The 12728-nt window shown below is 34.7% G+C and overlaps 2 protein-coding genes across 2 annotated transcripts; both read right to left on the bottom strand.

Annotated features, from left to right (window-relative positions):
* Nucleotides 1-5456: 5456 nt before the first annotated feature.
* On the bottom strand, nucleotides 5457-6759 carry LOC18025074 (transcription factor JUNGBRUNNEN 1). Its single transcript, XM_006407220.2, has 3 exons — nucleotides 6549-6759; nucleotides 6059-6372; nucleotides 5457-5920 (listed from the first exon to the last, which is right to left on the bottom strand). Exons 1-3 carry the CDS (start codon nucleotides 6757-6759, stop codon nucleotides 5540-5542), a joined length of 906 nt encoding a protein of 301 aa, XP_006407283.1. The 3' UTR covers nucleotides 5457-5539.
* A 3540-nt stretch (nucleotides 6760-10299) lies between these two features.
* Nucleotides 10300-11982, bottom strand: LOC18025075 (feruloyl CoA ortho-hydroxylase 2). The gene is made up of 4 exons (XM_024159957.1): nucleotides 11722-11982; nucleotides 11201-11442; nucleotides 10643-10967; nucleotides 10300-10545 (listed from the first exon to the last, which is right to left on the bottom strand). The coding sequence occupies exons 1-4, from the start codon at nucleotides 11980-11982 to the stop codon at nucleotides 10300-10302; spliced, it is 1074 nt and encodes a 357-aa protein (XP_024015725.1).
* Nucleotides 11983-12728: the final 746 nt, after the last annotated feature.

Below are 12728 nucleotides of genomic sequence, written 5' to 3' on the forward strand. Positions count from 1 at the left end.
CATGCTGATATGTTAAAATTCCACGCAAATATTGTATATATCACATAGTTATTTGAGTTTTTAAAATAATTATCGGATGTGTTTGGAACCGACTTTCGCATTTGTTTTCCATATTTTTAATTATTATCCATCAAATTGTGCAAAGTAAGAAAGTGGAATACATCGGCAAGAAAGAGCTTCATCCTTCTTTCTATGTTGTGTGAGTCACCTTCACCATCTAGATAGAGTCACATTGAACAATGGATTTTTTTTTTGCTTTCTCAAATGAGCTCTCACAAAAGTCAAATGCAATACAATAATTCGGGTGACACATTACACACTCCAAACAATATAGTAGACAGGAATAGTATTGAAAGAAAACTATTTAGATGTCCGAGTGGGGTCACGATGTAAAGTTATTCATTTCTGGATCTTCTTTAGTTTTTTTTTCCTTTATGGAAATCATCTTAGTCATCTTTTTACCTTCAATGTAATTAGTAGATAGATGAATGAATATGATTCATATTTATAAGGATTAATATATTCCACAACTTGGTTTTTGTATATTATCTATGACAGAAAAAGAGAGAAGAAATTTCCATGGCAAAGACGGCACTAGAAAAGTTATACTAATTAGTCTCATCATCATTTCGATATTGATTGATTTGTGGGTCGGTTTTCATTTGTTCTGCAGCCTAACCTCTAAACAGTAACAATCAACGTCCCTACTTCATTTGTTATATAAAATATTTAAAAATCTATTTAAAAAAATCAAATATGCTTTTAGACAAAACTTGGATGAGACCTCATATTCATAAATGGTGTACCATGTCAACCATGGACCAAAGATGAAATCGATGGCCTTCTTTCTTTATCTTTTCTTCGTTGTCACAATTCTTTAGCAAATATTCTACCTTTCATACCAAAGTGGAACCCAACTTTCGGTTTCTATCAAAGTCGTCCATAGTCTCTTACGCAGTTAAGAAATTAGTTTATTGTGATTAAGATGTTGATAGTTTATTTCAGTTGAAAATTGCTGCATTTTATATATGTGTAATTGTGTATGTATATTTTATAGAACGATCTAGAATTATGTAGAATATTATTACTAAATATTGTATTTGATATATCCATTATAAATATGCTTGTACCCCAATCATTATTATTATTATGAGAGCAATAATTATTCTTCCAATTCCTAAACTCTCATCAATCTCTATATATTAACCTAAGTATTAATGAAATCCAAACCAGAGAAACGGGTGTTACCAGACCTAACTTTATATTACATAGACCCAAGAGTTAGTAAATCAAAGGAAAACAATCAAAATTAAAACAAATGAAAACACAAGAAACATTGTTGTAATATTTGAAAATGTGAAACAAAATTAAAGGTATAGTAAACACAGAAAACTAGTAGAGGTGATTACATATATAAAAAAGGACATAATCCTCTCAATATTGTTGTCTACTTTATGGTGTGGGAGTTTATATTTTATGGAGTATAAGATTATATAATTTGTACCATTTGCTAAAGCCACAAAATAGATAATTTCTTAATATTAATTTCCTCTTCGTCAGGTCTTGGATCCATCAATTACTAACAATTATAAACATTGAAATGATAGATCTAACTGTGCTTTGGATTGGACAACAAAAAGATGAAGTTAGAAAAGAGAGGTGAGAGGATATCAAGGGTTTAAAGTAAAAGGAGTAGCCTATACCACTCGCTATTGCCCACTTGGCCTTGATCCTTTTTGCTGATTTAATTTTGGGAGAATTTAGATTTGTACTTATGCAAATATCATCCTCACCCACTAAATGGTACAAAATATCAAAACACCATGTGGTTTAGATGAGAGATATAATTAGAAGTTAATGTTTCTATCCAAGACAAAAAAACAATATATGGTTAAGACATGACATTGATATATTTGATAGAAACAAGACATGATACATTTACGGGTAAAGACTGTACTTTCGTATGGAAGAAAAAAGGTGAGGAAATAGTTTGGTTATTGTCCACATTAGGATTCAACCACTCGAAAAAATAAAATCTAACTATTAATATCATGTATAGTTCTTTAGTGGGGGCAAGTGGAAAAGTATCACACAGTACGAAATTTCAACGTCGATGTTACAGAAATTGGAGCGTCGAATTCAAACAATTATTATAACCCTTTTTGTAACCAAATGAATTTCAAAACAAGAGCAAACCAATGCAAAGATCTTTAACAAAACAAAAGAAAAATGCAATGATGGTATGAAGACGAATAAATGCACAAGATAGAGAGAATATGGTAAAGCTAAAAAAAAAGTGATTGAAAAAAAAACAAGATGTGCGTCGGCTACTTTGTCAAAGGGAGAAAAATAGTAAAAGACAGACTTGAGGTCGAAGATGACACTAAATTGAAAGATAGCTATATGCACATGGAATATTCTTTTATATCTGTTTATTAAAAAAAAAAACTGCGAGATCACTATAGATTATGATGATTTATGCAATTTTCAGATCACAATAAGAGTTTTTCTATAAAAAAATGTCCAAAGTTATAATAATGATGATGATTATAGTGGTGCAAGTAAGGAAGATTAATGATGTGAAGTGATGGCTGAATGGTGTCCTTAGTGTCCAGCAGGCCAAGACAACAACACAACACGATTACTTAATTGAATCAAGAAAGCAAAATTGGACCCCATCCACCACAAAAATGGACCATAAAGATTGAGTCCCTACAAAATCAAGATGCCTAAGTTGGATGATTGTGACACACTTTATTTCATCTGTAGGATCCAATCAATCGTATATATTGTTCACATTTAATATGGGATTAGCTTTTTTACAAGTGTATTGATACCGAGTATCACACAAAGAATTTTTATTAATATTATAGCTGAACTCAAGACGAGTTGCCTACGTACCCTTAAAAAAAGGATCAAACCATTCGTAGTTCATATTACAGAGAGAATAAAAAGAGGATGTGTTCTAGGGTTTTCTGTGAAGTTGTGGATGATTGAATCAATGAATGAGATGTTCTCTATTTATAGATGTTGAAGGTCGATTTTCTTTTTCCGTCTTGACTTGAGATTCCTTTATTTCTTTATTTCTTGGAACAGATAAGAACAATTTCTTTTTTCTCGAAGATTTGTCTTTCGGGAATATTTCCTTTTCCAGATAAGATCAGAAAATATTCCATAAAGACTTGATGTTAAAAACCGACATTGTATATCAGTTAATGTATCGAATATCCTACAGATATAAACCATCGTAAATCGGAATTAATTAGGCCGATCTCGGTTCATACCGGACTAAACCAAGAGTGCGGAGTACACCACCAACAAAAGTGAGTGGAGAATCAGTGCTTCTAAATAACTTCGCAAGGCAATGATGATTTACTTGCAAATTTAATAACATGTATTCGCTTAGATTTCTTAAATTCCAAAGTATGACATGTCTCTGTTACTTTCAATTATGTGGAGGCGAGGACATGTTCCAGTTAAGCTGAAAGGTTTAGTTTCTTACCTAAGACGTAAGATAAGCACATCTCTTCATAAAGAATAGAAGATAGTATGTAAATGGGCCTTATGACGAAGAAGAGAAAATGGGGCACTCAAACATACTAATAAGTCCAATATGACTTGATAAGTTAAACATCCACAAGGTTCGTTTCAAGCCTTTACAAAACTATAAACAAATTCCATCAAGCATGAATGTATATCGTCGCAATATGAGACAGAAACTTATGGTCTAGCTGCAAAAACGTACTAAAAAAACCCATAACAAAATGCAAGAGTATATTGTATTGGAAGGATCTCATCAAAAGGGTAAAAGAAAGACTAAACACAGAACTAAACCGAGCTAAATAACTCTGTAGATCAAAAAAGTAAACCATAAAAGAGTCTAAGAGGGAGAACGATATACTAAGAGTAAAGAGCAACTATAGTTTGTCTTCGAAGTCAGACAGTGGAGTAATTTGTTCCCTCAAACCTTTTCTCTTCCTGATATCAGCCACGAGTGTAAAAGCCTGCGAGCCCGTCTCGAGCGGGTCGGAAGACATCATGTCCCAATGGTCAAAGACACATTGAGGAAAAGCCTGTCCCGAGGTTACAGCCCTTAACTGACTCGAAAACCCAAACGACTCAACCACGGGAAGGTATGCCTTGATGTTGTAGAGAGGTGTTCCTGGCCTCTGAACTTCTTCAAACACGTGTCCACGTTTCTGGTTCAGCACACCGTAGATTCCTCCAAGTGCTCCCTCAGGTACTTTTTTGTTTTATGCAAAAGAGTACAAACAAGAGGAGTGGGCATGTACAAGAGACTGGGAAACTTACCCATGCAAGGCATGTTGATATAGTAGCTGCAACTTGAGCAACAACGTTTTCGATTTTGATACGGTATATGAACTTTCCCTCCGTAATCTTAAGAGCAGCAAAGGCATCTAAAATAGCATTCGTTTCAGAAAAGAGGTCAACATAGGGGGAAAAAAAAAAATGGAGCAAGGTCTTAATAAATTCCCTGCCTGCAATAGAACTGAAATCAGGAAAATTGGCACAAACTTGTGACTTTTCTTCACTTACACTTTGTATTCCTTGTAAGAAACATAGTAATATTCATCAAAGTACTTTTGTATTGCTAATTCAAGAATCGAATGACGTATAACAAGGCGTTCATGGCCTTGTGCAAAGAATCTAACCCTTGTATCCTTATACAGTGCCAAATATTATTGAATGAGCTTCAAGTATGCTATATAACTTTTCGTCAGATGAACTATAGATGCAAGAGAGATGGATCAAAATCAATCAAAACGAATGCAAGATATAGTTTTTCGAAAAGAGCAAGAACTCAAGAAGGGAGAGGAAGAGGGGAAACTAAGATGGTAAAGTCTGAAAACTGAGAGTTACGGGAAATGTTTAGGGGTGTTACCTGGCATTTAAGGGTTACTAAATCGGAATCAATGGCGTCTTTTTTAGCAGCTGCAGCTGCAAAAGAAGACAGTCAGATTTCGGAAATGGCTACAATCGCTTGCTCCGACTTCAATATCCCGATCTCGCAAGTAAATAGATTCAACTCCGACCCTTTCCAAGTTCCACTACTATGGGGAATTGAACCAGACGGCTGCAATTCTACACTCTGTATCTGAGGGAGTGTTACGTACGACTCTCTACAGCTCAAGTGGGCTTTTTCTTTGGATCCTTTAATTAGGATTCCTTAGTGGGCTTTGCCTTTCGGTATTAAAATCCTTTTGTATGTGGGCTTTTTGTAACATGGGCTGGGCTACACTTGCTCTTTATTTTAAATTAATATATTGTTACCAAGAAACAAAATATATCCAAATAGGTCACGCAAGTATATAGGAGAAATGGTAAGTCGTGATAAATAATACATATATGGATCTACACTAACACGACTATATATAATCAGGTAAATTCATATACACAAAATTCATATAATGTATGTATATAAAAGCAAACTGATGTTCAGTGTATCTCGCTTGCAACACTCAAAGTACTATATTATATGTATACAACATGCATTGCTAATCAGTATAAAGACATATATCTAACTAAGAGAAGAAGGGCCGAAAGCAAATTCCACAACTGATCGTAGCTCGTCCCAGTTCTCGCAAGTTATATTGTGAATGTTATCGTTCAAGACATGTGGAACCGTATCGACTTGTGTAGTGTCCATGGGAATGGGCTGGTGTTGATGATGAGGCGTTTGGTGTAGCTGGAAAACGTTCCTCTCATAATTCTCTTTGCTTTCCATGACATTGGTACTACTACTTATACTCTCGTTGTCGCCAAAACTGATATTATAAGCTTCTTGGTACTTGGATTGTTGCTGCTTCACGCGTTTCCCACCTGCTAATTCTCTCCAGTCCGGAGTGTATTTTCGACTAGACACATTTCTCTTGAATATCCGGCACAACGTCCACACTTCCTGCAATTATATCATCATCATATGAATCATTCATGATCATCAAAACTAAGACTAATCTCCAGTATAGCATGAGTATTTCTGTCATTTAAAGCATATTAATAGATAATATGATCATGATCGAGTAGGTTACAAACTTACAGCATGTAGCAAGGAAGACGGAGTAGGGTTAAGGTGTGTGGAGCCACCAGGGATGGTGTCATTGGCTGTGGGGAGACGAAATTCGTGCATCATCCAATCTGTCTTGGTTCCTTTACCTGCGCTTCCAAGGTAATAAACTAGTGTCTTCTTTAGACCGATCACGGCTTTGTTGGATCCATCGGAATAGACAGGCTTGTCGATACCTGTGGCTTTCCAGAAACCAGAACCAGTCACCCGGTTCGGTCTTATGCTGTTTCTATATTTTCTTCCTCTCTTGCAAAAGAAATAGTTCTCCTTCTCCGTATTCCTCGACCCTTCAAACAAACACACCTTTTGATCATTAGCTTATAATTTTATGTGTTATTTTTACTACGCACAAGCAAACATGCATGAAGTCTCTTCAGTTATTTTGTAATAAAAATATACACTAAAATATACATGTAGAACTGCATGGTTTGGAGCACAAGAAGTGAGTAAAAAAAAGACTTACGAGGAAGATCCCAAGGATCGAATTTATAGATATCGATTTGGCTAATGATCTCATCGATCTTGCTGGGTTTCTTGAGGAGTACTTTTTTAGAGAGATAAAACCCTACAAGCTCCTCGTCCGTCGGATGAAACCTAAACCCTGGAAGCTCTAATACTTGTTCCTCTTCTTCTTCTCTCATTATTTTGTCCCTTGTTCTCATCATCCCCTCCATGACTTTGGTTTTACTATTTCTTGTGACTCTCGCACACAAGAATCTTCGTGAGATTATATAAGGAGAGCTTGTGTTGTGTCGTTTGTGTCTTTTTAAAAGATCGATTCGGTCAAGTCTTTTGTGTTGACTTATCGATCCTTTCTAATCAATGATCCGACCCGGTAAAAGTCGTTCGGGCTTGAGATTTTAGAATTAGTCCTTCTGCATCAATGCGTCTATATCCGTATACGTGGACCTAATATGACGCTTTTACCCTTCATTTGTTAGAGGGGCCAAGGAAAATGCTAGGGACTCAGGGAGAGGACTGACTTTTGTCACATTGATTTAATTTTTGTGTTTCTCTTCCAAAAATGTCTGAGGAGGATTCAATGTTCCAAACAATAAAGTTTCTTCTAGGCTCATCATTATTGTTTGCGTATTATATTCTCGGTCACGACGAAAATATCTATTTATCATCATTACTTTAACGCATAATTCTTACTTCGTGCTCGTAAAGGTTAGATTTGTATGCTTCGTTTCGAAAAATTAACTTGGAGAGATGAATAAAGGAATAAACACGATGTAACATTTTCTATTCGGTAAGAATTTCTTCGAAATTGACAATTGACAGAAGCCACCTAATTAAGACCGAATATTACCATTCAGCTCCTTTCTCACTAATTCAAAAGATTTTACTGGTTATATTGTAGCTCAACTTAATTTTGGGCATGAAGCAAATATATTGTTAATCACTTCTTAACACAAAATGTAACTACTGAACTTAATTTATCAAATAGGAAACTCGTCCTTTATCACTTTATCTCAATAATTGCAACTACAGCTACGGAAACTCGTCCCTTGTCACATATTTTCTTTTTTCTTTTGGCAAAAAGGTTTCACATGTTTTCTTATACTCAAATTAGAATGTTTTAGTTCCCACCAGGAGACCTTGTTGGATATTTTCGCACTATAATGTCCAACCAGAAATTTCAAAAATTATGAATGAGCGCCTTTCAATGAATTGGTCAAATTTATTTTTCGTACAAAATTACTAATTCAATTTTTTTTGCTGTAATGTAAAATTATATTTAACAACAATGACTTTTTACAATAAATTTGCAACGTCTATGAAAATTTTATAACAAAAGAAGAAAGTGCAGAAAACTAGCATAGCACAATTCACTTGGTCAGATTCAAAACAGCTACCATGTACTACTTGCAAAGATTACTATATCGGATATCTCATGGTGATCTTATACATCTACGATTACCCATTGATGTCTCAGCAGTTTCTAATTTTTTAATAAACACCCATTCTTTCATAGTTAAAATTTACTATATAAACGATAATTAAATTTTCCGAGAAAAAAATACGGGGATACGTAGAGGATTTATTTTGGTTGTTACATGCCTTTGTGGTGCGTGATAACTGATATGTCATATGTGTAAGTGTAACTCTTTGCAAACTACTAAATTTCGAGCGGAGAATCGTGCTTAAAGCTGTGGAAATGTCTTGTCAAGTAAAGACTAAAAAGTAGTGGAATAATGGAATTAATATCTATAATGATACCATAACTATAAATTCTAAAACAGCAGTTTCCACTGCACTGATGAGTTTCCCATTAATACACTGCTCATTGTCAAAACTCATTAGAGAAGTTTACCAAAAAAAAAAAAAACTCATTAGCGACAAAAACAAAAACAAAAAAAAAACTAATCAAGCTAATGTTGCTTCTGACTTTTTTGTCCAAAACTTTACCGCATCTTTAGAAAACCTTTTGGTAGAGGAACCATTCTCCAACACAAACATGTACCTTTTATTAATTTCAATGGAGTGCATGGCCGACCCTGAATAGGGCTAAAATAATTTGATACAAAATCTAGTAATTTTTGTTGGGTTTGGGGCCAAATGACCTATGTATATTGTTTCTTAAAAATTGGTGGTCAAAGCAAATGTTTTACTTTGGATTGTATAACGAAAAAAATCAATATTAACTAAACTAATTAAAGTTTGATGTAAAAGAGAAGTTCAAAATGAAAATCAGTAATTAGTATGATAATTGTAATGATAAATCATATGATAGATCATAGAAGGGACAACATTCAAAATATGAATGAATAATTCCCCCTAATTAATTGTTTGTTGCAAATTATAGAGTCAATTCGTAGCGGCTGGTCAAGTCAAAGGATCATTCAACCAGAGTCATCAATGGTTGACCCCAAGTTGCTCTTGTTGGACAACTTCCTCCCCATCTATTGATTTATCATCTGACAGCTGATTTATCATATAAACGATGCTTAGAACGGGAAAGGACAAAATTTATCGTGGAAAAGTAAACCAGATCACCTACATATGTTTTAAGTATACATATTTAATCATATACTTCAAGAGTTTGGCCCATTTTCACATATGCTCCAAAATATAAGAAGGACTGAAATTTTTAACTAGAAGAATACAAGCGACGGGATGCCAAATAAGAGTGAGAGAAAGAGAAAAAATACATGCGACGAATCGATGATGTAAGAATGCGATAATTATTCTGTAAGATATTTAGAGGAAGAGACGAGGTAATTTGTATACTCATAAATTCTTGATGGGTCGTTGATTTAATTCGATCGTGGATTGACTTAAAAAAAGAGGTAAAGTTACATTTATACTTTCAGGTCTTAATTCGTGTAAAAATTAAATTCTTTAAAAATGTAGCAGAATAATCCATATGATTTGCGACTAGCTACACTAGTTATACAAATATAGTTGATGTTGGCCGTCCATAATAAACGGTATGATCTGTAAGATAAGAGTTAAAGTATGTTTCAGAATTCAGATCACATAAAAAAAGATAGCTAATTTTTGACTGATATTAATAGTAGGTTTAAGTACTCTTTTTTTTTTAGATAGATACTCTTTAAGAAAGGAAGGAAAATGTCAAAAAAGGAAAATTAAAGAAGGAAGCAATGCCACGAGCTTTGAAACTTCGTAAACGTCCAACGTCATAATGTTTGAAGTACATTAATTAAACGGACACGTTTCACGTCACAACTGAAAGTCTAGAATCCTTACCCAGCTTACGTCACACAAAAAAAAGAAAGAAAAAATTGTCCATATATTTCGCATAATGTTTGTTTCCTTCTTTTATAGTCAACGAAAATTTGTGTACGACCTAGACTAAAACCCGGCCGGTACCTCTAAATCGAAAACATAGATAGTATGCCATGAAAACGAGATGAAAAATGGAAACAAGAAATTTAAATTAATATGAAAAAATTGAGAAGAAAAGTCTCGATATTTGAATTGGAAATCCTTGCAGAAATTGACGAAAATAAAATCATTGCAAGTAAAAAATCATTAGTTAGGTCAGACAGTAGCCGTCTATACATTTTCATAGAGAGTCATCAGGTTTATTGAGTGTGGACGAAGAAGGCAGTATTTCTTTTTTCCCCCTTAACGAATGCATTATTAATTAACTGTAGCAAGATAAAAATATTGGGATCGATCGAAAAAGGAACAAAAAAAAACATCGGCCGTCGAGTATTGTGGTTGATTTTGAACGTGGTAACTGATCAATCGGCACGTGCGAAATCGAGAGATTTTTTACCATCGTGTGGTTGGCCGAAGAAATTATACATGTAGTCTTGAAACAACAACTCCTTATAACGAGCCACCCCGTCACGCTTCACAACTTCAGGCAACGGACCGATCTTCTCTGAGGGATTAGGTGCCGTGAAAATCGGTATAGAGACTCTCGATCCCATGTTTGTGGTTCGAACCCTATGCTCAGCGCTTTTGTACCTCCCATTGCTCAGAATCTATCAATCAAGTATTAAATATTGTATTAGAATATCACACAAACAAAGATAAATGTAAAGTAAATTCATTTATGATCAATTTGTTTTTAACGAGTACTTGCAAAGTGTCGCCGACGTTGACGACCAAAGCTCCGTCGAGAGGAGGGATCTCGGCCCATTCACCATTGTCTAGTTTAACGTAGAGACCACCAATGCCGTCTTGTAGTAAAACGGTCAACATTCCCATGTCGGAGTGACGACCAACACCGATGGTCAGCTCGGGGCTAGGACACGTTGGATAATAGTTCATGTTGACCATCTTGGTTCCCATCAAACCATTCATTCTCCCTTCTTCCAGTCTCACTCCTATATTCTCCATCAAAACTTCAACTACCCTTTTCACCATTTCCATCGATGACTTTAGGAACTCAAGTGCCACGTCTCTGTCACACACGTATATATACATATACAGTATTGTTAAATTTTTATAATCGAAAATTAATTGGCAATCAGTAAATCAATTAACCAATGCATTTTATTTATTATTTTAGTTCCATATCAAACTTGAGAAATGTGAGCTTTCCAAGTCCTAACATATATATACACTCCATTTCTATATCACAACAAATTTGATATGCTTTTATTAATATAGAATTTTGTCCATATATATACCTACCTGCATGGTCGAGGCCAGTGTTGCAAAGCCTCACGGTCGTTGGTGTAAAGCATGCTCACATAATCCTTCCACTCAATGGCCTTCTCCTTCTCTGGCACGAAGCTCGTTCCGTACTTAACTAGCTTGCTTGGACTCACTTCTTTTAGGTAAATCGCTTTTTTCTCCGGAGGTTGTGCGAAGAACTCATGAGCCGACGTCTTTAGCAATTCAAGCAGCTCCAGAGAAACACCATGGTTCACCACCTGCCATTTGCATTTATTCCTCGAATTATAGTCTTCTCTTATCAAACATGCATTTGTAAGAGCTGGATAAATTAATATAATCATGATTCTACTTTTTCTTTTTTCTTTTTTTGGTAATTTTTAAAGTATCTAACGTTAGCGCTCGGGTCAAATTTACATAGATTACACGCATATACAGTATTGCTCCTGCTTTGTTTTTTGGTTTTGGTTAATTATATTGCAAGAAACAAATTAACCGTTTTACACCAACACAAATGCTATGTTTCGGCCATTACTTACCTGGAAGACGCCAAGCGTCTCGGAGGCTTTAACGATCTGTTTAGTCACCTCCTTGTGGTGTGGACCGTCTAGCTGGGAAAGATCAATTGGCTGAGCAGCTTCACACGTACGGGCGTTTGGGGTCGCGATTCGCTCAGAGAGAGGTTGGATGAAAGGCTTTGGAACACAAGACATGCCTGAGTCTATCAGACCCTTCACGCCGTTACCTTGTTTGACCACGAAGTTAAACAAGGTTGTTTGGTCCTCGAAATTGACAGCCATTAACTCTATGTAGTTTTGCTCGAAAATGAAGGTTGAGAGGTCCCATGAAGCGGACGGTAATAAATATAGTGATGAACAATAGGCAAAATATTACTTCTTGTTCTTGTGTCTGAGAGAGGAGATTACTTGAGATAATGTTTTTAATGTAATTAATAGTATTTGATTATGTGGGATTACGTTATAATCACATGGTACTCACCTACAACTAGTAGTTGATTTGTATAACCACAAGCAGATGAATAAAGTAGGCTTTTATAAAAAAAAATATAAAAAAACCACAAGCATGTATAATGCCAGATTTTGTACTTTTATTCTTTTAGTAAGTATATATTCGAAATAATGGTTTGAATGAGTTTGTTGACGTATCGATGCATGTCTTCTCAATTGTATTTGATTTGATGTTTTGTCAACTAGTTTATTAATACTTAACACTAACAATTATGTATGGGCAAATGTTAAATACAAATACAAGTGACAGCTGAATCAATTCATTTTGTAGATATATTTTTAAAAATTATTATATATATATATATATATATATTGAAATAAACAACTCATCATTACATTAAGTAGTTTCTTCTAGCTTCTTTCAAGAGTACAACGTATATGGTATGCGATGGTATGCGTCTTGCCATTAAGCACAATGACATTCACAATAATAAAATAAAACATATGAACTACGTATACAAATATTATATGTATAAGTGGTTATATAGCAAGTTATAGCCATTAATTAAAAAAACTCC

The sequence above is a fragment of the Eutrema salsugineum genome, unplaced genomic scaffold (genome assembly GCF_000478725.1).
Source record: "Eutrema salsugineum unplaced genomic scaffold, Eutsalg1_0 scaffold_13, whole genome shotgun sequence".
NCBI classification, from domain to species: domain Eukaryota; kingdom Viridiplantae; phylum Streptophyta; class Magnoliopsida; order Brassicales; family Brassicaceae; genus Eutrema; species Eutrema salsugineum.